The sequence below is a fragment of the Sebastes fasciatus genome, chromosome 15 (genome assembly GCF_043250625.1).
Source record: "Sebastes fasciatus isolate fSebFas1 chromosome 15, fSebFas1.pri, whole genome shotgun sequence".
Classification (NCBI taxonomy): Eukaryota; Metazoa; Chordata; class Actinopteri; order Perciformes; family Sebastidae; genus Sebastes; species Sebastes fasciatus.
Window position 1 is genome coordinate 9919766 of NC_133809.1, and position 27149 is coordinate 9946914.

A 27149-nucleotide genomic window follows, 5' to 3' on the forward strand; every position below is an offset into this window, starting at 1 on the left:
ATTAATTTTCCAGGTTCCCTTTAATTTCCTTCTGTTTTTAGTCTGTGTGTTTTCCCCAGTTGTCACGTACTGGTGCTTTGTCACGCCCCTTGGCATCACTTTAATTTAACTTTTAGTCAATAAAACCAAATGTTTATTTTGTTGGTGTATTTTGTGAGATTATAAACTATTTTGAAAGATTAAAATCAAAGTTTATATTGTTAGTTTATTATTATTTTGAATGGTCAAAGGCAAAAGTACTGAGACATTCCTTTCTACCTTTTAAAAATGGGCAGATATGTTAAATGTTCATGTTTTCTGGTTCTTGTTTGAATTAAATGTTCAAATTATTTCTATTGGTTGCTTCATTTTATTGTATCTATGTGCATTTGTGCCAACCAATCCCATCACAGGGTTGGTTGGCACAAATGCACAACATGACGTCAGAGAAATGTGGCAGAGAGTGGAAAGTGTTTCAACCAACCCTGGTCTCCCCTACTGTAAAAAGTGAAAAGACACACACCTGTTGAGCGGGCGGATAGGTGGATTCAGTCATCCCTCTTAACGTAGTGCCAGCACGTATTATTACTAGTTTATTCTCTGCCACCAGTCTTGTGGATTTCCCTGTTTTCCTCCCTGCTACCTGTTGCTTGACTGTCATTACCTGCCTACCTGTGGACCTTCAGCATGTAAGTCATCTTCTTTAATAAATTAGTGAAATCATCCTGCTGTCTCCTCTTCTGTCTGCATTTGGGTCCAGGTCCTCTTTCTCTGAGTTGCCGACCACGACAGGTGGGACACCACTCCAGCTGTGTGTGTGGAATTTTACAGTTGTTAATACCTATAAACTACCAGTTTAAAACATTTACTGAATGAGATTACTGGCATTTCATAGTTGATTTTATCCACAGGTGAAGGTACAGGTTCTGTAGATGTAGGTAGTGAGAAGACAGGAAAGTGAAGAAAAGTAGTGTTGTTCTTGCAAGTTAATTTTTTTTTACTTATTGACTGGAGGCTGTTTATTCAGTATTTTACATCGTTATTTGCAAACGTTTGAGGTTCCTGAGTGAACAATGATTTACAAGTCATACAAAGAGCATTTGTTTCACCTGGCACACAAATCTGTCTAAAATGTAACTAAAAATGTTGTGAATCAAGTTTCTACACCCTTTTGATAACATGAAACCATACCTGACCTTTGGCTGTTATGAGAGATGCCCTTTAAGAGGTAATGAAAAGTTCAACCAATTTAAGCTGGTTTGAAAAATGTAAGCATTTAAGAGAAAAAAGAAGATCCGTTTCATCTTTTTGTGAGAAGAGCGCCGCCACGTTGCAGTACTCTAGCCTGTGATGTCATCAGGTTGGTTGGCTCGGCTAAGTTACATGGATACAACAGTAGAGACCGTGAATGTTAAAACTAACGACAAAACCGTCCATTTCATAAACTGACTCTGAAATGGAGATCAGTAACGTTCATTCACACACACACACATGCTGTTAAAAATAGAAATAGAGTTAACAAAGACTATTTTGCACATGACAAGGCTTTTGTTAGCTCTGGTATTCAGATCAATTCATGCAGGATTATACAAATTGTTCACATTCACACCTCTTCTTAAAGAGGTTTCTTTGTTCCTCAAATGTGTCATCTGAAGTGTGATTCCTAATTCTGCTTCAGGTTGGGAATCTATGTCATCCGTGGCTGGATGGACAAGGCAAAAGACTTCAAAGGGAAGTTCTTCCTCCTTGTCATTGTTACCTTCATCTTCATCCTCTTTATCAGAATATCCAGGATGACGTACAGCGCCGTCCCGAAGCCACGTAGGGATTCAAGAACTTGCCCCTTTCGGATCTCTGAGCAGACCATCACCCCCCTCAACAATACCAAGCACTTACTGGTGTCAGCCTACATGGACCAGAGAGTGAAGGGCTTTGATATACGCATCATTGGTATATTTAGGAGAGACTCCATCCAACCTCTTTACTGTCTTTTCTGCTGTGCAGGTCACTTATCAAGTACAACACCTCCAACAACAATTTTACAACACTCTGACAACTTTGGTTTTCCCTTCGTCGCTACGGATGTCATGTGTCAGATTCCTCAAAACTGCACCACTACACATGTCAGTCTCCTGACACAACCAGGCAGAGTAAAAGTATTTAACCAGACTTGGCTTCCTATCAGAAACCAGAAGACCAAAGGGAAGGAGGAGAAAAAGTTTCAGTTTAACTTCACAGTCTGCGTCTCCAACCTGTTTGGAGAATACAACAATGTGCTTCAGTTTGCACAGACCCTGGAGATGTACAGGTCAGTACAGCAACAACACCACGAACCACAATGTCAAAAATGAACTGAATCACCGTTTCTCTGAGACTGTTTAACTGTAATTAATATAATGAATGTTACCCTTTGTGTCACCTTGCTCCAGGTTACTGGGTGTGAACAGGGTGGTGATCTATAACACCAGCTGTGGCCCAGACCTGGACCGCCTACTGCAGAGCTACAGCCAGGAGGGCTTCGTGGAGATGGTCCCCTGGCCCATCGACCAGCATCTGAATCCATCTCGGGGCTGGCTCTTCTCAGAGCATGGAGGGGACGTACACTACTTTGGCCAGCTGGCCACGCTTAATGAGTGCATTTACAGATCCATGGACCGCTCACGCTACGTCCTGTTGAACGACATCGACGAGATCATCATGCCATACCAACACAACAACCTGATGTCTCTGATGGATATGCTCCAACAGCAGCATCCAAATGTAGGGTACTTTTAGTGTGCGTTTGAGAAAGACAAATGTTCCATCAATAGCCAAACTTTAGGATCACATTTGATATTTATAATATTTACATTCTCTCTCCATCTTCCATGCTGTAGACAGGAGTGTTCCTCATTCAGAACCATTTCTTCCCTAAGAAACGCTTTGAGCCAAGTGGGAGGTTTCACCTGCCTCAGTGGAACAAGGTGCCGGGCGTTAATATTCTGGAGCACATCTACAGGGAGATCCCCGACGGACATGAAGACATGCCGCACAAGATGATAGTTCGGCCAAGGTAGGCTGGATTTATCAGACTGAAAAGTTACTCATTCAGGAACCACACTCTGTGCTTTGGTTGAATTACAAAACATTTGGCTACAGGTCTTTTTGTAAAGTGACATACAACATATTAGAGTCCCAGTCGCAGTTATCCTTTGGAACTGGACAACACAGTTGAAAGGACAGTTTCCTTAAAGACTGTCATGGAAAATAAAGGTAGGGACAACGAATTGCACTTTACTAATTTGTGTCTCTGTGCATCACAGGTTGGTGGAGCAGACTTCAGTGCATAACGTGCTCAAGACTTTGGGAGAAAGGTTCAAGGTGCCGATGGACGTTTGTCGGATCATTCATGTCCGCACATCTAAGCGGGGGCCGTTAACGCTGCAGCAGCTCAATGAGGACAAACGACTGTGGGACTTCCAAGAAAAACTGATTCCCAATGTGGACAAAGTACTGAGGAGAGCGGGGCTGCTGAGCTCAGAGGGTCAGAGCTGATGGATGGGATGGACAGACACATATAACACTATAATAACCATCATTTATAAATGGTAAATTGATAGTTAATTGAACTTAGTTAATAGTTATTTTACTGTTAACAAAAAAATGAAATGATAATTAATGATGTTTGCTAATTATTAGTAATGATATAAATTATCATTAGTTTGTGTGATATGAAACAATTAGTTTAGAACTTGTATATTGTATAATATCTGATCAATTGGGCTCATTGGATCCACAAGAGTCTCAGCTTTTGGGTGATACCTAATTTATGCGATTCCAAGACTGTTCAGGGAGCCCAGTATGCAGAAATATTCAAAGACACCATTTTTAGAACAGGCAAAAATTATACTTCATTCAGAAAACTGCATGTGATTATCATAAAGTGAGCATGTCTGTCTCATCTTGAGGTCAGAGGTCAAGGACATAAATAACATAAAGGGACATACTTTTGGAGCATTACTGAGCCAGCTAGCATGTCAAGCTAGCTCTTACTGCTTGTTTTTCCTCTGGTATGTGAAATCTTGCAGATGCCGTTAGGAGCACCGGAGGACACAGAGGAACATGATTTTTTTTGGTTACCTGTTTCATGTACTACTGTCACGATATAGCGACCGTTTTATAAAAATAACTTTTTTTAATCATATTTGCTCCAATCTCGCCTACTTCAGCTTTAACATTTGCAGACGACACTGCCGTAGTAGGACTGATAACCAACAACAACGAGACAGCCTACAGGGAGGAGATCCAACATCTGGCACAATGGTGTCTGGACTGCTGATTAATTTCTATCGGGCAACCATTGAGAGCCTCCTGACCTACTGCTGCACTGTGTGGTTTGCTAGCTGCACAGTAGAGGACAGGAGGGACCTGCAGCCGGTGGTGAGGATGGCAGGAAAAAGTGATTGAGACCACATTACCCCCCCTAAGTGACCTATACGCTGGCCGGCTCCACAAGAAAGCCAGCTGTATTCTAAAGGACCCCACCCACCCTGGACATGGACTGTTTACTCAAGGGAAGGGGAGTAAACAGAAGAGGAGATACAGGACAATTAAAACACACACAAACAGACTACGGAATAGCTTTTACCCACAGGCAGTCAAGCGTGTAGAACCCCACCAAAGGCTGAGGACACTAGCTGCTGAACCATCTGCACCTGCACTTTATGATCCATTTATATGTCTATATTTTGATTTGAATATTTTTATGTTTGCTTTTAATGTTTGCTTTTACTGCCAAGAGCTGCTAAACAGTTTTTCGTTGTTTTCCATGACAATGAGAACAAAGTCTCTATTCTATTATTCTATTCTATATTGATGGCTCAATGTGAAATTATAAAAAAGCTCATGTTTCTGTAAATATTTTTCTCATGTTCAGAATGACTCCCTGCTCTACTTCAAACCTTAGTGGGAGCATTATGCAAACACAAATAAGTGATTTTCCTGTGACGTACAACTGTTCAGCCTCCTTTTTCTTCCATTAAAGAGCCATTAAACTCAACCGCGCAACAGTGACTGTGCAGATTGGATCAAACAATGAAAGAGGAAACTGTTTTCTCACTTCTGTATCATTTGACACCAGGCAGAAATAGAGGAGCCCGTGTGAAAGCTGGATAAAAGTCACATCACTGCAAATACTGTGTACTAGTGTCTGAAATGTTTACAGGAAGTGGTGGCCTATGGTTAACCAGTTTTGCAGGATCAGGATGGGAGTTGTATCAGATGGCTTGAGGACCATATAGGGTTGCAAATGTTATCATTTCTATCGCAGGAGTTATAGATGCCTACTTAGACACTTTTACTATAACGTAACAAGTGTGTAACAGTTGCAACAGTAACTGTTTTAGTTAAAGCTACAGTCTGTAGGATTTGGTGGCATCTAGAACGCAGTTTGCGTTGGTTCAGGGGGCTCATTGAACTCCCTAGAAATGCATATATATTTTTTATAATAGCACAGAACTAATAACTTATTGTAATGATGGATCATATCGACCTTGTTGTGTTTTCATATTGACAGAAAAAGAAACCAACAACATAAGAAGATCGATTTGTGGGATTTTATTTACTTATAGCCTAATAACATCAGACACTCTGACCACACACCGTTGAATATGCACTTCTGTTACGCCATGTAAACAGCTGTGCGGTCAAGATTAGCCCGAAGACGTAACCACTTAGAAGATGGGTGAGCAGTCCTTTCTATCATTCGACGTTTGTGTTTTTTAAACAGAAAACACAGGTTTTATACTGTGATATTTACTGAAAATGACAATACAGCCAACGGTAGTCTATGTAAACTTTGAGGTGATCTCCTGGTGAGCTTCCTCTAGCCTGCTGCATCCTTATTTAGGTTTTTATTGTGAAATGATGAGGTGTCGTAAGGATAATGGCTGTGGTTGAAAAGTCAAAAAATTACGTCCTAATGTCACTTCCTAACCACTTTTCCTTGACCTCGATGGAAAACGTCATTAGGTCAAGGAAAGATGTGAAGGAGAATTAATAAGGACTTAGGAAAAGACAACCGTGGTGTTAAGAGAATCTGACTGCACTTACACTATAGGCTAAAATAATATGCAAGATAAGCATTTCGTTTGTTTTCATGAACGGCAGAATGGTGCGTCACTTAAAATTGCGGCCGCAAGGAATTATGGGGCGGTATTGTCTCCTTTCCTTTCATAAAGGATGGACCAGTGTATCCTATGTTAGAGGAGATAATACAGGAAGCATTGAAGCACCTTTCCTTAGCATTTAGAGGATTCGAACAGCTGTTATGATGGCTGCTACTTAGATACTTCCAGGTCAAACTGTGCCTATGACATCTTATGGTGTGGTTGCAGATTGCAACCACCCAAGTACCCTTCCGTTCACTCCTCCCTTTCCAATACTGTGGTAACGTGACCCGCTGAGTGCAAAACCATGGTAACGCCTATGTAGATATGAAGGTCTCATTCTAAGCCAACGGAAACACAACGATTCTCAGTTTCAGGTGATTATAAACTAATGAAAACATAGTTATGAATATTATATTCCATTTCTGCTAATAGATCTTCCGAAATGTTACACACTGTTCCTTTAAGTAAAGGATCTAAATACTTCCTTTCTCTATTTAAACTCACCATTTCCTCACAAAAGGAAAAAAATAGTTTTTACAGTCCAACGACCAGACAGCAGCAGCAGCAGCAGCAGGAGGAAAAGGGGGGTGTCCTTTGACGAAGCTATTCTGGAGCATTTCTGTCTTGTTTCCAGGCAACGCTGGAAATGTTATTGTCCCACTGCCCCGAGGAACTAAACAGCAATCTTTCAGCTGACGAGAGCAGTATGAAGGAAATGACCTGGTACAGTTAGGAAGCATCTGCTGGTGAGGATGTGCGTGCTCATCAAATCATGGGCAAGCGAGTGACCTTGGAGATAACAGTACTCATGTATTTCAGTTACATCCAGTCACAGAGCTCTGCATCAGACTTTCTGAAAAATTAATACTACTTTATTAAAAAAATTAATAACCTCTGAAAAAAGTTATACATGTAAAGCTTGTTTTGATCAGATCTTTCCCAAAAAAAAAAAAAAAAAAAAATCCTTACAATTTGGATAAAACATATCCTGTGTGTCACCCCACACATATTGGACTCGGACACATTTAAAAAAGCATCATCATTTGGAAACTATTTATTGAACATTTGCAACCAGATATCAGTTTAAATACAGAACTTTTCATTTCTCTCTCTACATCCCCGTAACAGCAGGGACTGGCTCCACTTCATTACACTGAGAGGAGGGAATGTTACAGGACTTGGTAAGGCGCACACTGTGCTGGAAGTCATTTGGCTTTCTGTCTTCTGATAATAAAAGAGAAACAAAAAAAAAATGGGGAGTCTGCCTCTTAAATGTCCAACACCGCTTCCTCTCCTCTCCCCGCAGCTAGATCCTGCGCGTACACACCATGGCAAAAAAAAAAATGACACGAAATGGGAGCCGAGAAGAGAAAACCAGTATAAACGACGGAGACGCGCCCCTACTGAATGCGGTCTGAGATGTGTAGCCACGATTTGAAAAGCTAAAAGTAAAATGATCAACATGAATATATTAGAAAAAATGGCAATTAGTCTTTAATAAACGCCTCGCCTCACCTACTCCCCAACAAGACCAGGGTTATAAATTAAAACTGTCCAAATAAAATCAATCAACCAAGACTTTTTGGGCTCATTCAGTTCCGTTTCAAGACTGGAAAATCCTCATTGAAAAAACAAAATGGCACTTTTCAGTCTCGTGAACTGGAATCTAGAATATCGACTCCAATGGAATCGACCCCCCAACCCTAAAATCAACTCTTTCTAATTTACATATATGGGTCAGGCGCTCTTCAAGCTTCCACCATCGTAGCAGTCGCTCCCCCACAGGGACACCGGGGGACCTCTGTGGTCTCTGAGGGGGGGGGGCTAGGCCACGGTTTTGAAGGTCTGCAGTATGAGGTTGGTTTGGTGGATGAGCCGGTTTGCACTGATGAAGACGTTTATTGCCCTGGGAAAACAGGAAGTCACAACTTGAGGAAAAAATTGACCGGAGGAGCTCGTTGTTGGTGCTATTTAAACAAATAGTAATCTATTAAAGAGGAAACTAAACACATATTCAAAGTTACACAGACGATTTAGTTAACAAATGACCAGCTGAGTCACTGCTGACAATCTCTCCCTCTGTGGTTCTTGATACAATGGAGGAGGATACAGTGTAGATAAGCATGAGGACCTTTACACTACACTAACAGTTAAGCATATCCTCATGTATGAGAATGTGTAACCAGAAAACGTTTAGGAATAGTTCAACAGTTTGGGACATTTGCTTTGTTATGGAGAAAAGTTAGAAGAGAATATTGATGCCACTCTCCTCTCTTAATGTTTGTTTGCTAAATAAAGCTGCCACCAGCAGTGGGTGAGCTTAGCTTAGCTTAGCACATAGACTGGAAACAAGGAAACAAAGTTAAACCAGCAACTGTGAAGTTTGTTATCATCACATTTGTTTGATCAATTCAAATTGGCAGTTACTTTCTGGTTGTGTCAATGTCAATGTGAGGTTGCCAGGCAAACATTAACTTTCTGTTAAAAAATAACTTGGATTAGTAATCAAATCAACTGACTGGAAATGTCAGCATTAATAAACCAATTGAAAAACATTCAACAGCTGCGTGTCCGTGCATTCTCTCCTTCTAACATTCACATATGGGGCGTTATGGTCACACTTACTTTCCGTCTTTGAAGTATGTTTTGAGGGTGTCGCTGAAACTTTTGGAGTATTTCACAAACTCCTTTTTCTGGTGCTCCAGAGCCTTAAATTAAAATAAAATAAACACACAGATATCATAATAAAGAAACAAGAGGAAAGTGAGAAGCTTACACAGATCTGTTTTTGTGTCCTTGTTACTCACTCTGCGATTCTGGTACTGATATTTCTTAATGACATTGTTGACTGTGTCCAGGAGCTCTTTTATGGCGCTGGCTATGTCTCTGTAGGAAAACCAACAGCAACACACAATGAGGACAAATACAACCAAGAGGTTTAACAGTCAGTCTCAGCAATAATGTCTGTGTTTATAATGCAACATAATCTATGGAGGTTAAAGGTCCCATACCATGCTCATTTTCAGATGCATACTTGTATTTTATGTTTCTCCTAGAACATGTTTACATGCTGTAATGTTCAAAAAACACTTTATTTTCCTCATACTGTCTGCCTGAATATGCTTGTATTTACCCTCTGTTGAAATCTGCTCCGTTTTAGCACATTTCAGAGGAAGTGAAATTGAATTGTGTTGCAAGGCAACAGCTTGGATCCAACTGTGAAATGGTCTACATATTGTAGATTTGTGACATCACAAAATTACAGAAATCCTGACGGCTTGTTCTTTGTGGATTGAGTGTTTCGATACTTTCACAGTATTTATGTAAAACTTAAACCTGCTTTATATTTTTTTTTAAAAAAGACATGAAGATCTCACTTTTTACTAGATATGTTCCGATTTCCATTTTTTCCTTCCCAATACCGATTCCGACACCTGAACTGGCAGATACCGAGTACCGATCCCATACCAACATGATAAATATAATATCTTCGTCGCTTTTTGGGCTATCTTTGAGGAATTTATCTCATCGTTGGGATGCAGTTTCAAACGTTTGCTGCCGCGGTTCGTCTATTCCCCCCCCCCACTTTGCCTTGGTGAAGTCGTCGTGCTCTTTCACGTGATGCGTCTTCAAACCATTTATAAGATTGCTGGTGTTGAAATTGGCAACACTAGTGCCACCCCTCGAAACAGAAGCCTTACATACTGAACATATCGCCGTTTTACTCTCCACTACCATTACCGGTACACTCTCTAAACTACCTGCAATCAGTTGTTCTTCAGTAGTTGCCAGTGGGCAACAGCACAGTGAAGGCTACTGTTTTGGAGCGGCGAAGAGGAATTGATATCCGGTTAAACAAGTTGATTTTTTTCTGAGTTAATAAATGATGTTATCGGATCGGTGCATAAACTGGCGTACTCACCGATCCCGAATTTTGGGCAGTATTGGACACATTTCTAATATTCGTATCGGTATCAGAACATCTCTACTTTTTACAATATGGGACCTTTAAAGTTATTGAAGGCCTGAGCACTGAAACTAACCGCTATTCTAGATCGTTTATCCCCTCTGCAATGAGATTATTGAATGCTCCTTAGATCTTATATTTCTTATGGACTTTTATCCTTTTACCATCACAGATCCTTTTATCCTTTATTAGACTGATCCTTCTGTTCTTATTCAGTCAGTTTATTTGTTAGTTAGTCTCATTTGTATCAGTTATCGTTTTGGGTCCCGTTTTATATTTTTTTAGCTTACATATATTGTTTTTGTTGTTGTGTGTCACTATGTTTTATCTATGTTTTTATGTACAAGCTGCTCCAAACCAATTGCCCCTAGAGGGATTAATAAAGTTGTTTGAATTGAACTGCACCCTATGGGACAGATCGGCATTTATTTGTAAATCACTGTCATTTGTTTGGCGATGTGTAAATTGCTGTATTTCTTCTTTCTAAAGACAGTGTACACTTGTGTTTAGAAACAGCGTGGTGTGTGTACATGTGTGCGCTCGCTCTCACTTGATAGTCTGTAGGAAGCGTACTCTGTCATTGATCTCATCAGGGATTTTGCTGAGGATGTGTTTCAGAGCTCTGGCCTTCTCGTTTAGGTCCTGGAACTCCTGCTCGGGCCGGTCAATCATGAACTCTGCAGATAAAAAAAAAGAAGGGCTTTCAGCACATTCCCAGAGACTCAATGATTTATATAAGAGGGACAGATACACAAAACAAACAAGCTGGTGAAGTCAGGACGGAGCAGAACAAGCATCACCTACAAACCCAGATCTCAGAGTCACAAAAGACCATTTTCCACCTCTCTCTCACATGCTCACCTTCCACATCATCGGCTGCCATGCGCAGTAGGGATTCGGTGAAGTTGATTTGGACGTTCTTCTTCTCCAAGATCTTCATTATGATGTCCTGAGTCAGGCCAGGGTTCTCCCTCTCCGCCTGACAGAAGAGAATAAGGCAAGCAGGGTGAGGAAGAGAAGAAAGCAACTCGTACATGAGGAAAAATAAGATACAGTTCGTCTTCGAGCTGCAGAGAACAAAGCCAGAACTTTATTGAATGTCAGACGTCCGCTGTGAGCAGTTCAGACGAATGCACAGAAGCTCTCCTCCTGAATAATTCAACCTTGAGTTACACCAGCCAGGAAGCAGCGGGAGCAGCAGAGACACCAATCAGTGAGACAAGTGAACAAAAGACCCACAAATGTGATAGTAAAACAGCTGTAAGGTGATCACGTCTCCCTTTGGTTTGGATAACGACAAAGCTGCTCCTCCTTCATTAATATTTTATCTGTGAACGCCGTGAACACACAGAGGTAATCTATTGGCCACGGTGCATTTAGTATTCCAGTGCAATCACAGTATAGATGGGGGGAAAAAAAGAGGATCAAGGCGTTAAGAAAGTCTCATCTGACGACTACGATCGGGTATCACAACACCAGAATGAACAGCAGCACCTCTGATGTTATATTGATAGCAGAGGAGTATTTGAATATCAATCATGTAAATGGATGTGCTCGGGCATAACGAACACCATATCGACTGAACCTAATAGTCTCTACATTACTAATAACAAAGGTAAGATTGAAAAACTAATCAAAATATAGGGCTTCATTCATACATTATTCATTTCAAATGTCCTTGAATACTTGAGTTGCAGTGAAATGTACATTCTGCTTCACATATGTCCCCTTTAACTCTGCAAGAAAAAGGACAATGTCCACACCATACATACCCTCTCTGTAATCAGCCATTTTTAGCAATGTCCAATTGTACCAAAAGCTTACTTTGATGAATAAAACGTTATAATATCAGATAGAATCATTTTCATTTACATTATTGCAATATCATCAGTAAGTATAAAATTTTAAACATTGATCGTTACCAAGCTTTCACAGATGTTTGTCTCGTTTTAAAGTTTTAATTGGGCCATGTTTTTGTAAGTGTCTGAAATTTAGCAATTGTGCCAATTCCGGCATATTTACATCGATGCGTATTGCTGATATGTTGACTAATGTGAAATGTCCTCCATCCATCCATCCATCCATCCATCCATCCATCCATCCATCCATCTGCAACCGCTTATCCCGTTAGGGGGCTGGAGCCGATCCCAGCCGACATTGGGCGAAGGCGGGGTACACCCTGGACAGGTCGCCAGTCACAGGGCTGACACATAGAGAAAGACAGCCATTCACACTCACATTCACACCTACGGGCAATTTATAGTCAACAATTAACCTAACCTGCATGTCTTTGGACTGTGGGAGGAAACCGGAGTACCCGGAGAAAACCCACGCTAACACGGGGAGAACATGCAAACTCCACACAGAAGGGCCCCAAGCTGGATTTGAACCTGCGACCCTCTAGCTGTGAGGCGCCAGTGCTAACCACTGCACCACCGTGCAGTGAAATGTCTTAATTCAATATATTCAACAAATTATTATTATTTATTTTTTTTATAAATCAGAGTCTGGAGCTGTGGAAATTTGGAATGTACCAATTTTTCAGCCGAACATCGATATCAGCCGATTTTCGCCTCGTTGACTGCAATCGGCCTATCGGCAAATAAGATGACATTCACCGATGGCAGTGGCCGATGTTCTTATGTTGTGCTGCATCCATTTTGTGCCAGCTAAATGTTGTGTTGTTAGCTGCTGATTTAAATATATTTAATTTATGTTTCACAAAATGTTTTTTGTTGGGCTAGGTAATAAATTCCTCTCACTGAGTAGGTAGTTGTATACAAGCTAAAGGGGCTTTTGAAGATTTTTCATGTAAAAGATTTTAAAGCTTGTTTCATAAATGTATACGATTTAATTTGTGCTCATTCAAGATATGAATGAAGGTGTGAGTTGCTGTAAGAGTGAAGACTGTTATTATAATGAAGATGTCTTTGTTTCCCTGGCACCAAAAGGGGCATAAATGACAACAAAATAAACAACAACAAAACATCGGTATCGTCTATCGGTCAATTTTATTTTAAATATCTGTATCGGCCCATAATTTTGCAATCGGTGCATCCCTAATGGAAATAGATCCCCAGATGTAATAAACTGTACTTTTTCCTTGAACGTAGCAGTACAACTAAACCGCAAACACTGACGACTTCAACAATACGCAGGAAGAATGCAGCTATTGTTTGTTGGGTTGTTTTACTTCAGTTGTTGCAGCGCTATGTGACACTGTTTTGATTCATTTTCATAAACTTTCAATTTGCATCAAGTAACACATGGAGTGTCCCTATTGTTACGTCATCCTGAAACTGTATGGTTACAGTTTGGACAACAGTCACAGACAATGTGTATACATATTCCTGCCTGTGTCCCTGAGGAAGAATTGAATCTTTGGCAGGATATTGTTAAGAGCATCAGATTCATGTGTTTTTCCTGTGCCTTTATGTCTCAGGTCATCTGATCCATGCTATAATCGTACCTTTATGAAGGCTGCTCTGAGCGTCTGAGCTGCTGATAGGTTGATCCTCTCCAGCTGATGAAGAAGAAAAAGAGAAAACACACATTATCACAGCCCTACGAACATGTTGCTGTGTCACTAGCATCTGACTGGAACTTTTTCTTTGAAAATGTTATGGATATTGTCATCACATTTTGGATTTTCCAGTTCTGCAACCAAATTTCTATCCTTTGAGGAGATCATTTAGAAATACCACTGTAACATTATACAGTGTGTGTTCCAGCATTTATAGTCAAGTTGCACTTTTAGTTGTCAGAAAAATACATTTAATTTGAAGTAAAATTAAATAATATAATTTACTATAAAAGGTGACATTAGATGTTTTACCTCGTTGAAAACTGGGTACATCACGGCGTACAGCGTCATGGATACCATGGAGTTTGTCTCCGCTTCATTCTTCATCTCCTCCATTGTCATCCTCCAGGGAGGAGCAGCTCTTGGTGAAACGGTGAGGAGGAAACTGCAGCTCACACACACTCACACACACATACACTCACCCACTCACACACTCTGAAAACCACACAAGCTCCAGAGTGACAAGAGTCTGGAGAAAAGAAATGGAAAGAAAACAGTTTGATTTGACAATGTCCTTAATAGATTTTTTTTTAATCTATATGGTAAGACATTGAGTATTTAGGTTGTAAAATATATTTTAATGAGGTTCTTTTATATTTGGTTATTAGTGGGAATGCACTGATGTGATCCACTGTATCAGTGTGGCGCTGATCCTGACTTGATGAAGTTTCGGTACTGGCTATGACGTGACCAATCCTCATCAAATACAGTTTCTTCTGCAGTGTCAGTACAAAAAAAAGATTCCAATGACTTCCTCGCAGTGAGGTATTAAGATTTTCATTTTGGGAAAGCTGCATCGATACCGATATTGGATCGGATAACGGGCCGCTACCTGTTCAAATAGCTGCATCGGATATCGGCGACAACGGGGCCGATCTATTTAATTCCATTTTATGTTTATATGCTATATACATTAAACGCTGGAATTTGAATTCCTGTTTACGCTTTGATCAATTTTTTTTTACCACGTTGCTGGTGTACAATTTATTCTTTTAATAATAAAGAACATATTACATTTATATCAATGTATTTATTGGTCACATTTTGTTTTACAAAGTTAGGAAAGTAATGTTAAAGTCAAGCCTGATGTTGCCTTACATATATAAGAATGATCCCAGTCACTTCCACACAGTGAGGCATACAGCTCATTAATTAAATATTGGTATCGGATCGGTACTCGGTATCGGTACATACCCAAAGCCCAGGTATCACTATCGGGACTGAAAAAGACTGTTTGGTGCATCCCTAATATTGGGACAAAAAAAAAAGTTGGATCTGTATTTACTGAGCAGGATGTTCTACAGTTCTAAACATAACAACTCTCTGTTGGACAAACCATGACACTGAATCTGTATTACCTCAAATACATTATAGCATTTTTTCTACTGTAATTTCTTGTTACTTAGCAGCCAACATATTCAGTGATACTGATATCAACCAACACTGTATATCTAAAGTAGAATAAACTCTACTAGGTATCTCACTAACCAGCAGGATGAGGTAACTTGATGGTTGGTTTTAGGGGAGTGGCACAGTAATGTGTTACCTGACTGTTGACAGCAAGGCCAACGTGACCAAACAGCAACTTAAATGTGTAGTAATGTCAATATGAAGTAAACAAGGAGCAGCCATTACAAGCAAGTCCACCTTTCTATCTATTTTTACAGTCCAAATTAAACAGTAAGGGACCGAAAAAGCTGGTTTGGTGCATCCCTAATATTGGGACAAAAAATAAGTTGGATCTGTATTTACTGAGCAGGATGTTATACAGTTCTAAACATGACAACTCTCTGTTGGACAAACCATGACACTGGATCTGTATTACCTCAAATACATTATAGCATTTTTCTACTGTAATTTCTTGTTACTTAGCAGCCAACATATTCAGTGATACTGATATCAACCAACATATTGTATATCTAAAGTAGAATAAACTCTTCTAGGTATTTCACTAACCAGCAGGATGAGGTAACTTTAGGGGAGTGGCACAGTAATGTGTTACCTGACTGGTGACAGCCAGGCCAATGTGACCAAACAGCAACTTAAATAATGTAAATATTAAGGAAACAAGGAGCAGCAATTACAAGCAAGTCCACCTTTCTATCTATTGTTTAAAGTCCAAATTAATAACACATTACTGAGAGAGAGAAATGTTTGGCAGTGCAGCTCAGTTTTATTTAACTAAATAGTAAGCTTTTGGGTGTTTATCTAGCTTTACTGACTATTCATGACCAGTCCAATAAGATATATAGTAAGATTATTGGAGTGGCACAGTAATGTGTTACCTGACTGGTGACAGCAAGTTACAATGTGACCAAACAGCAACTTAAATAATGTAAATATTAAGGAAACAAGGAGCAGACATTAAAAGCAAGTCCACCTTTCTATCTATTATATCTACTTTACCTTTTTAAAGTCCAAATTAAACATCAATAACACATTACTGAGAGAGGGAAATGTTTGGCAGTGCAGCTCAGTGTTTAGCCTTTAGCTAACCCTAACTAAACAGTAAGCTTCTGGGTGTTTATCTAACTTTACTGACTACTTGTGCCAGTCATAACCAGTCCAATAAGACATATAGTGAGATTATTGTGTGTCTGACTCGATGGCAGGCTAAACTGACTAGCAGGCTAACTAGACGTAGCTAACAAAGTAGCTAGTTAACTGAGGTTTCTGGTTTTATTTAAAGCAGCTGATTATTAAAATCAATTGTCAGAACGATGATTGACTAAGTAAAGTCACCAATTTGTCTCGATCTAGCCGTAAAGACACACATTTGAGGCCTATGGCCGAAGAAATCCATGCTAGCGAGCTGCTAGCAGTTAGCAGCCTAGCTATCTTACATGCTACTTACAGTACATTTATACTTCAACAAACTGCACGTGGACGTGTGTGTACGTCGGTATAGTGCGAGTCAAATGTGCACTTGTATCTACCTGTATGTCTGACTTCTTAAATGTGTTGGTTTACGCCGTCGGTTGTTCTTTTAGCTGCTATGTTTTCTTTACAAGTTAAAGGCGGAAGTTTTTCAGGACTGGCCTGAGCGACATCTTCCGGACCCGTTGCTACGTCAACACACGTCGTCCAATCAGAGGGGCGGGACGTATATAGAGAATGTGACGTCATGTAACATTGTTGAAGTCTAATCAGAATCAGAATCAGAATCAGAATCAGAATCAGAATCAGAATCGTGTTTATTGCCAGGTATAAGAGGTATACAATAGGAATTTGCTTTGGTTTTGTTGGTGCAAGTACCAGTATAATAACAAAAATAATAGATTAATAGAATAAAATAAGAATAAAAAAATTTAAATTATACCAATATACAAAATAAGCTATAAACAAAAATAAACATGATATAAACAGATATTGCAAATATTGCCGGTGTTTTTTAATCTATATGGTAAGACATTGAATATTTAGGTTGTAAAATATATTTTAATGAGGTTCTTTTATATTTGGTTATTAGTGGGAATGCACTGATGTGATCCACTGTATCAGTGTGGCGCTGATTCTGACTTGATGAAGTGTCGGTACTGGCTATGACGTGACCAATCCTCATCAAATACAGTTTCTTCTGCAGTGTCAGTATAAATGTTTTCTTTACAAGTTAAAGGCGGAAGTTTTTCAGGACTGGCCTGAGCGACATCTTCCGGACCCGCTGCTACGTCAACACACGTCGTCCAATCAGAGGGGCGGGACGGATATAGAGAATGTGACGTCATATAACATAGTTGAAGTCTAATCAGAATCAGAATCAGAATCAGAATCAGAATCAGAATCAGAATCAGAATCAGAATGGTGTTTATTGCCAGGTGTAAGAGGTATACAATAAATCAAATCAAATCAAATCAATTTATTTTTGTATAGCGTCAAATCACAACAGAAGTTATCTCAAGACGCTTTATATATAGAGCAGGTCTATGACCGTACACCATAGTTTAGAGACCCAACAGGATCCACCAAGCGCACTGTGGCCAGGAAAAACTCCCCGATTACTGGGAAGAAACCTGGAGCAGAACCGGGCGCAGGGCGGGCGGCCATCTGCCGAGACCGGCTGGGGGGATAGATAGATAGAGTGAGAGAGAGAGAGAGAGAGAGAGAGAGAGAGAGAGAGAGAGAGAGAGAGAGAGAGAGAGAGAGAGAGAGAGAGAGAGAGAGAGAGAGAGAGAGAGAGAGAGAAGCAGCCACAATAGCAGTCTAGCAGCTGTAATAGCTAATACAAGTAGGGCTGATAACACAAAACCAATAGTGGTGGATGGAAAGAGTGATAATACAACTATCGGAAAGCCAGCACTGTCCAGCATCTGTCCTCAGTATGTCCATGTGTGTTGGTGTGGGACGTCCCTGCGATCGATGCCCGTGCGTTGGTTCCTGCAGCATCAGCATGCTTGCTGGGGGCTCTTGATGTCTTTGGCAGTGATTGAGAAGTGTTATTCTCCAGGCTGCCACATTGTCACTAGGTGTTTGAAATCCCTCGTTAGCATTGGTAGTCCCTCGTACAGACGTAGTTAATTAGGGATGGTAGCAGTTGGTGTCAAGCAGGCACCGACGCGGCAGCAGATGCAGCCACAATACCGGAGACCACCAAGATCCAGGTGAAACCCTGCTCCAAGTGTGCCCATGCTCCAGGTATAACCTCGCTCCCGGTGTGATCCCGCTCCAGGTATGACCTCACTCCAGGTGTGACCCCGCTCCACGGTTAGCTGCGAGACAAGGAGGCACAAGGACTCCCGGGAAGGAATGAAGTTAGTAACAACATGGACATGGGACATGAGTATATACATAAGGAGAGGGGAGCTCAGTGTGTCATAGGAAGTTCCTTATGACAGTGTGTCATAGGAAGTCCCCCGGCAGTCTATGCCTATAGCAGCTTAAGTATAAGCATTATCAAAGAGGAAAGTCTTTAGCCTACTCTTAAATGTAGAGACGGTGTCTGCCTCCCGGACTGAAACTGGGAGCTGGTTCCAGAGAAGAGGAGCTTGATAGCTGAAGGCTCTGGCTCCCATTCTACTTTTGGAGACTCTAGGAACCTCAAGTAACCCTGCATTCTGTGAGCGCAGTGCTCTAGTGGGGTAGTAGGGTACTATGAGCTCTTTAAGATATGATGGGGCCTGACCGTTTAGCGCTTTGTAGGTGAGGAGGACGATTTTAAAATCTATTCTGGATTTTACAGGCAGCCAGTGCAGAGAAGCTAATACAGGCGTAATATGATCTCTTTTTCTAGTTCTAGTCAGTACACGTGCTGCAGCATTCTGGATCAACTGGAGAGTCTTAAGAGACTTATTGGAGCAGCCTGATAATAAGGAATTGCAGTAATCGAGTCTAGAGGTAACAAATGCATGGACTAATTTTTCTGCATCATTTTGACACAGGATGTGCCTGATCTTCGCAATGTTACGTAGATGAAAGAAGGCAGTCCGTGAGGTTTGTTTTATGTGAGAGTTAAAGGACATATCCTGGTCGAAGACAACTCCCAGATTCCTTACGGTGGTGCTGGAGGCCAGGGCAATGCCATCTAAAGTAACTATATCATTAGATAATTTGTTTCGGAGGTGCTCAGGGCCAAGTACAATAACTTCAGTTTTGTCTGAGTTTAACATCAGGAAATTGCAGGTCATCCAGGTTTTTATGTCCTTAAGGCATGCTTGAAGTTTAGTTAACTGGTTTGTTTCGTCTGGCTTGATTGATAGATATAATTGGGTATCATCTGCATAACAATGAAAGTTTATGGAGTGTTTTCTAATAACATTGCCTAAGGGAAGCATATATAAGGTAAATAGAATTGGTCCAAGTACAGAACCCTGTGGAACTCCGTGACTAACTTTGGCACACATGGAGGACTCATCGTTGACATGTACAAACTGAGATCGATCTGATAAATAGGACTTAAACCAACTTAGTGCAGTTCCTTTAATGCCAATTAAATGTTCCAGTCTTTGTAATAGGATGTCATGGTCAATGGTGTCGAAAGCAGCACTGAGATCTAGCAAGACAAGTACAGAGACAAGTCCTTTGTCCGATGCCATTAGAAGGTCATTTGTAATTTTCATTAGTGCTGTCTCTGTGCTATGGTGCACTCTAAATCCTGACTGATAATCTTCGAATAAATGATTGTTCTGTAGAAAGTCACACAGCTGACTGGCAACTACTTTCTCGAGTATTTTGGAGGTAAAGGGAAGGTTAGATATAGGTCTATAGTTGGCTAGGACCTCTGGATCAAGAGTGGGCTTTTTAAGAAGAGGTTTAATTACAGCTACTTTAAAGGACTGTGGTACATAGCCTGTTAGTAAAGACACATTGATCATATCCAGTAAAGAGGTGCTAACTAGAGGTAAAACTTCTTTTAGCAGTCTAGTTGGAATAGGGTCTAGGAGACAGGTAGATGATTTAGATGAGGAGATCAGTGAGGTTAATTTGTGGAGATCGATAGGAGAAAAGCAGTCTAAATATATATCAGGTTGTACAGCTGTTTCTAAGGTTCCTAAGTTTGAGGATAAATTGGTACCAGTTGACGGTAGGAGGTGATTAATTTTGTCTCTAATAGTTATGATTTTATCATTAAAGAAACTCATGAAGTCACTACTACTGAGGGTTGTAGGAATACATGGCTCAATAGAGCTGTGACTTTCTGTCAGCCTGGCTACAGTGCTGAATAGAAACCTGGGGTTGTTCTTATTTTTCTCTATTAATGATGAGTAATGGGCTGCTCTGGCATCACAGAGAGCCTTCCTATATGTTTTAAGACTATCTTGCCAGACTAAATGAGATTCTTCCTGTTTGGTGGAACGCCATATCCTTTCCAGTTTCCTCGATGCTTGCTTTAGTTTGCGTGTTTGAGGGTTATACCATGGAGCTGACTTCCTTTGTTTTACTAACTTCTTTTTTAGAGGGGCAACAGAATCAAGTGTGACTCGCAGTGAGTCTGTAGCACTATCTACAAGATGATCAATTTGGGTAGGGCTAAAATTAACATACGAGTCCTCTGTTATATTGAGACATGGTATTGAATTTAATGCTGATGGAATCACTTCCTTAAATTTAGCTACAACACTATCGGATAGACATCTAGTGTACACACTTTTATCTAATGGTGTATAGTCTAGTAATAAGAATTCAAAAGTGATTAAATAATGGTCTGATAAAAGAGAGTTCTGTGGAAAAACAATTAAATGTTCAATTTCAACGCCATATGACATAACAAGGTCGAGGGTGTGGTTAAAGCGGTGAGTGGGTTTATGCACGTTCTGCGAGAAACCAATTGAATCTAATAAAGAGATAAACGCAGTACTGAGGCTATCATTATCAACGTCCACATGAATATTAAAATCACCTACTATAATGACTTTATCTGTTTTCAGGACTAAGCTTGATAGAAACTCTGAGAATTCAGATAGAAATTCAGAATATGGGCCTGGAGCGCGGTACACTATAACAAATAAAATTGGCTGTAGTGCTTTCCAGGTTGGGTGTGAAAGACTAAGAACAAGGCTTTCAAATGAGTTATAATTTAGTTTAGTTTTAGGGTTTATTAATAGGCTTGAGTCGAAGATGGCTGCAACTCCACCTCCTCGGCCGGTGTCTCGAGGAATGTGAGTATTAATATGACTCGGGGGAGTGGATTCGTTTAGGCTGACATATTCTTCCTGACACAGCCAGGTTTCGGTAAGACAAAATAAATCAATGTGATTATCTGATATTAAATCATTTACTAGTAGAGCTTTAGATGACAGAGATCTGATATTTAAGAGTCCACATTTAATTCTCCTGTTTTGTTGCTTTATTGCAGTACTAGTGTTAGATTTTATTAGATTATTATGTTTAACTCCTCTTCTGTTTACTTTTGATTTAATTAATTTAGGTGGGGCAGACACAGTCTCAGTTAGGTTTGGGGTTAAGCTATGGGTGGGTAACTGCTCATGGAAGCGCAGAGAAGTGTGTAAGACTACAGCTCTGCGTCCTGGAATGACCCCTGGTTTGTCATGGATTTGTTCCACCAACAATCTTGGTCAGATTTCTGGATAAGAGAGGAATAGGAATTTCTGGATAAGAGAGGAATAGGAATTTGCTTTGGTTTTGTTGGTGCAAGTACCAGTATAATAACAAAAATAATAGATTAAAGGGACTATTTGTAACTTTCAGAAATGCTTCTTAACAGCGACACCTGTGGCCATGAAATCAACGAAAGCCAGCGTCGGGCTCGCGCTTGCTCGCTCTAAATATACCTGAACGAGCATCACTCAAAACAGTGAGGCGACACAAGTCAGCTAAAACCACAATATCACTCTATATTTCAGCTGCTTGGCAGTAATGTTAGCTGACCAGACGAAGGTCTCTCCATGAACATGATTTAGATCTGATCCTAGTGTTGGCTTTTCCTGCCTAAGTGCAGGCTGATGCAGCGGAGCTCTGAAGCGAGTCTCCTCTGCTCTCTCCGCCCGCAGCCGGAGAGAGCAGAGGAGACACCGGCACCCGGTCGGTAACGAGAAGCCTACGTAAATCTCTGTAGAGCTCTGTCACTTCACAAGACACGGAAAACCTCTGTTGGTCTGGAGGAGCTGCAGCAGTTATTTCTGCACAAACGTCCCCTGTGCATTCACTAGATATTCTCAGAGCTAAACTAACTCTTCTGCAGTGTGTAGTGTGAGCGCGCGTTCACGTCTAGAGGTGGAGCGAGCTGAGCTGTCTGAGTGAAGGAGAGCAGGCAGAGGAGGAGGGTACAGCGGCTACACGCGAACGCGCATATGCGAGCGCGCATGTGTGACGACCCGCTACATTTATGCGCGTACAAAGTTACAAATAGTCCCTTTAATAGAATAAAATAAAAAAATAAAAAATTTAAATTATACCAATATACAAAATAAGCTATAAACAAAAATAAACATGATATAAACAGATATTGCAAATATTGCCAGTGTGCAAACTGTAAAAACAGTCCATTGAATAAAATATACTCATGTTTTATCTGGTTGATATAAGAAGGTAACTTGCTTTTTGTAAAACGTTTGTTAATGTTCTTATCTCATATTTTATTGTCAGAATTATGTAAAATTACTCTGGGAATTAATTAATCTGAGAAAATTATGGTGAGGATTATGCAAAACTGGTTTCAATAATTGATTACACTAGAGCAGGGGTCTGCAACCTGCGGCTCCGGAGCCACATGCAGCTCTTTAGCTCCTCTCCAGTGGCTCCCTGTGGATTTATAAAAATGGAAATGAGTAACTGTTTTTCGTTTACATTTTCATTTTTATTTATCAATGTTGTAGGTCTAATGTACGACATAGTATTAGGGCCACATTGAGAAAAAAAATTATATCTGAGATTTCGAGAATAAAGTCAGAAGTTTTCGAGAAAAAAAGTCAAAGTGTTATGAGAATAAAGTCATAATATTATAAAGTAGTAATTTTACGTGTTATTTAATTTTTTTCTCATAAAGTTATGACTTTATTCTCGTAATATTACGACTTTTTTTCTCTCAAAGTTCTGACTTTATTCTCATAGTATTACGACTTTATTCTCGTAAAGTTATGCCTTTTTTCTCGTAAAGTTATGACTTTATTCTTGTAATATTACGACCTGTTTTTGTAAAGTTATGACTTTATTCTCGTAATATTACAACTTTTTTCTCGTATTATTATGACTTTATTCTGGAAAGCTCTGATTTTTTTTTCCCTCAATGTGGCCCTAATACTCTGTCATACATTTGCACTTTGGCCCTCACTGCATTAGACTTGTATACTATATACTTAGACTATAAACTGTGTCCCCTTCATCACAATGCTCAAATGTTTTGCGGCTCCAGACAGATTTTTTTTTTTTTTTCCAAAGTTTCCAATTCTGACATTCAAGATAGTTGAACCCAAATTGAATCACTAAATCATTATTTTACACTACCTACACTTTTATATAAGTTTAGGGTTTTGAGGGGAGTCAATTTTAAGATGCCATTTTGTGCTAAAGTAAAGTGTGATGTACAAAAACAGCTGAGAAAACTCAAAAGCCTAATAGAAAATTAAAATGTTAGTTGCAGCCCTAAAACAACAGCTATAATCTAATCTGCTGAACTGATAGATGCCTGATGAAATGCAGCTCCTTTTGCATCTGTCAGCAGAAATACTAAGGTCACAATGAGCAGTTGTGACATTTTCCTTTCAGTTGATGGGTGAGTGATGTTGTTTCTTTGCACCAACTTGCCCCATGCCTATCTCTATATCTTCTATTGCATTCTACGCATGTTAAGGGGTCAAAGGTCTAAATTGTCTGTGCTCTGAGGAATGAAGAGGTCATCCTCCACGCTGTCAGTTCAGTTATCTGGTTAGTGTCACCTGATGGTGCAGAGGAGTTCAGGCTCCAGGTGGATGACACCTTCAGGCAATATGTCTAAAAGCATACTGGGGAGGTAATCTTCTCTGTTTTTCATTTAGTAAAAGTCAGGGAACATATGGTGTCATCCTAGAAAAGCACATTTAATAAATCAGTGTGTCATTGAGGTCCACGCGGTTGATATCAACATGGGTGTCCAAGGTTATTTCCGCAATAAATAGGCACTGAAAAGCTATGGAAGCACTGATGTTGTACAAATTATATTGTTTTTAAAGAGGAGTGGATAATCTACAGTATGTCCTTGGATGATAAAATTATAAAATTATTGGTTGTTACCCTTCTTATTAGTGCAAAATAAATAGCTACAGCTAATTTGATCCAAATGTAATTAAAAATAGGAACAGGAAATGTAATTAAAAATAGGAACGGGTGACGGTAGAAGAATGTCATGCTAAGCAAATCTATAAGAGCAGGGTAGGGCTCTGCTTCTGATTGGCTTAGCATGACATTCTTCTACCGTCACCCGAACCAATCAGACTCCTCCTACCTAAATCTCAACCAATCAAACCAACGCAGGCAGTGAGTGATGGCCAATCAGAGGCAGAGTAGGGCGGGTCAGGCCTTCGCTGATTGGTCCGCGTCGAAAAAGGGAGGATAATCAGTTGTCGTGGATGTATTAAAGAGTTGGACGAACAGGGGTTAGTCACTACCCAGCAATTTTAGACGAAAAGGACTGGGAAACACCGGTTAAAACGGTTAACAAGACACCCCGGGACCGGCTTCATTTAAGCGTAGTTTACTTACAAACAACTTTACACTTCAAAACGGAAGAAGGTGAGAGTATTCCCGTCTGTACTGTCGGTTCATACGAGCGAGTCAGAGGCAGAATAAAGTCATAGGTTTACGAGAAAAAAAGTCGTAATATTATAAAGTAGTAATTTTACAGGCTATTTTCTTTTTTTTCTCGGAAAGTTATGACTTTATTCTCGTAATATTACGACTTTATTCTCGTAATATTACGACTTTTTTTCTCATTAACTTATGACTTTATTCTCGTAATATTACGACTTTTTTTCTCATTAACTTATGACTTTATTCTCGTAATATTACGACTTTTTTTCTCGTTAAGTTATGACTTTATTCTCGTAATATTACGACTTTTTTCTCGTTAACTTATGACTTTATTCTCGTAATATAACGATTTTTTTTGTCGTTGACTTATGACTTTATTCTCGTAATATTCCGACTTTTTTTCTTGTTAAGTTATGACTTTATTCTCGTAATATTACGACTTTTTTTCTCGTTAACTTATGACTTTATTCTCGTAATATAACGATTTTTTTTCTCGTTGACTTATGACTTTATTCTCGTAATATTACGACTTTTTTTCTCGTTAAGTTATGACTTTATTCTCGTAATATAACGATTTTTTTTCTTGTTAAGTTATGACTTTATTCTCGTAATATTACGACTTTTTTTCTCATTAACTTATGACTTTATTCTCGTAATATTACGACTTTTTTTCTCGTTAACTTATGACTTTATTCTCGTAATATAAAGATTTTTTTTTTTGTTAAGTTATGACTTTATTCTCGTAATATTACGACTTTTTTTCTCGTAAAGTTATGACTTTATTCTCGTAATATAACGACTTTCTTCCTCGTAATATTATGACTTTATTCTGGAAATCTCAGATGTTTTTTCCTCTCAATGTGGACCTAATACTCCGTAGTACATTTGCACTTGGGCCCTCACTGCATTAGACTTATATACTATATACTTAGACTATAAACTATGTTACCTTCATCACAATGATCAAATGTTTTGCGGCTCCAGACAGATTTTTTAGTTTTAGTTTTTCCCTAGAATGGCTCTTTTGATTGTAAAGGTTGCTGACCCCTGGTCTATCCTAAACATGGGACATCACACCAGCACCATTAAATAAACTAAGCTGCTGAATATATAGCAGTAAAAGTCTTTTATTGTATTGAACTGTATGGCGATTGAGAAAAGCCCTCACAGGCACCCTTAGTCTTTCTGGGAAAAAGGCAAGAAACAGACACACCTCTCCACTTTGTTATTATTGATCCTCTTTATCTATTTAGTTTGTTTTGACTATGACTCACAAGAATGTAATAAATCTGCACATCCTCCCAGAAGAAACCTGATTAACACACCACACACCCAGCCATTGCTCGTAAATTCGTGAGCCTGGTTGATAGCTCAGAGCTTATGCCCTTTTCTATCCATAGGAAATCATTGGAGGGAGGAGATGGAGGAGGAGCCCATTTGGTGCTGAGGCATCATGGCCCACGCCCGGCCAGTTGAGGAGTTTTTTAGTTTTTTTAGTTTTTTATTTATTTATTAATTAATTATTTTCTTCCTTTTCCTCATAACAAAATAAAATAAAATGAAATATGGATACAAAAATGGAGAGAAAAAGAAATTAAAGAAAGAAGAAAAAAAAATAAAATAAAGAAAAAGAAATAAAGAAATAAAGAAAGAAAACTTAAAAAAAGCCAACATAACTGGGCGAGATCAATATCATGTGACAGTGTGTGTGCGCAGATTTTGTACTGTACTATAGAAATATTATATTTGGCTGCTATGATTACAGTGACAAAGACAGCATTTTTTCTTATTAATTTAATTTTAATTCTCGCGAAGTTCCACATTCACAAGTGTAAATTTACCAAAAAAAGCCTAATTTCTTTGCATTTATGAAAGAAATGGAATTATACCTATCAACAATTTCTTCCTCACAAAACAAAAAAAGCAATGAAAACAATGAATGTATGCAATATCTTTAGTGTTTTTAAGTGAAATTATTGTCATACTCTCGCATGGTCTTTTTTATTATTATTATCTACTTATTTATTTATTTTTATTGTGTTTTTTTTAATTTTATGTTGGTTTTGTTTCGTTTCTGTTGTCCTTCTATGTTTGACACAGGTCTTTGTTTATGTTTTCGATATGCTTCTGCTGTTAATATGTATACTGTAATTTAAAAAAAAAAAAAAAAACTGGAGTTAGCCATTGCTGCTGCTGCCACGCAGTTCATAAACGAGCCCGCCCTACTCTGCTTCTGATTGGCTTAAAATGACATTCTCTACCATCACCCGAACCAATCACACTCCTCCTACGT

At 39.4% G+C, this 27149-nt stretch overlaps 2 protein-coding genes and 1 long non-coding RNA gene across 3 annotated transcripts in view; 1 reads left to right on the forward strand and 2 right to left on the reverse strand.

Annotated features, from left to right (window-relative positions):
* Window positions 1–146: 146 nt before the first annotated feature.
* LOC141783924 (uncharacterized) lies at window positions 147–3912 on the forward strand. The gene is made up of 5 exons (XM_074661526.1): window positions 147–668; window positions 1658–2287; window positions 2409–2739; window positions 2856–3031; window positions 3282–3912. Coding segments are annotated over exons 1-5 (1371 nt in total). The 5' UTR covers window positions 147–666; the 3' UTR covers window positions 3514–3912.
* A 3255-nt stretch (window positions 3913–7167) lies between these two features.
* On the reverse strand, window positions 7168–16774 carry LOC141783870 (programmed cell death protein 10). The gene is made up of 8 exons (XM_074661469.1): window positions 16615–16774; window positions 13931–14147; window positions 13565–13618; window positions 10957–11074; window positions 10646–10772; window positions 8936–9014; window positions 8754–8836; window positions 7168–8034 (listed from the first exon to the last, which is right to left on the reverse strand). Exons 2-8 carry the CDS (start codon window positions 14018–14020, stop codon window positions 7953–7955), a joined length of 633 nt encoding a protein of 210 aa, XP_074517570.1. The 5' UTR covers window positions 14021–14147; window positions 16615–16774; the 3' UTR covers window positions 7168–7952.
* A 987-nt stretch (window positions 16775–17761) lies between these two features.
* Window positions 17762–27149, reverse strand: part of LOC141783814 (uncharacterized) — a 69980-nt gene continuing 60592 nt past the window's right edge. The window contains exon 2 of the long non-coding RNA XR_012597363.1: window positions 17762–18068. This is a non-coding gene — a long non-coding RNA (uncharacterized LOC141783814). The remainder of the gene's footprint in view (window positions 18069–27149) is intronic.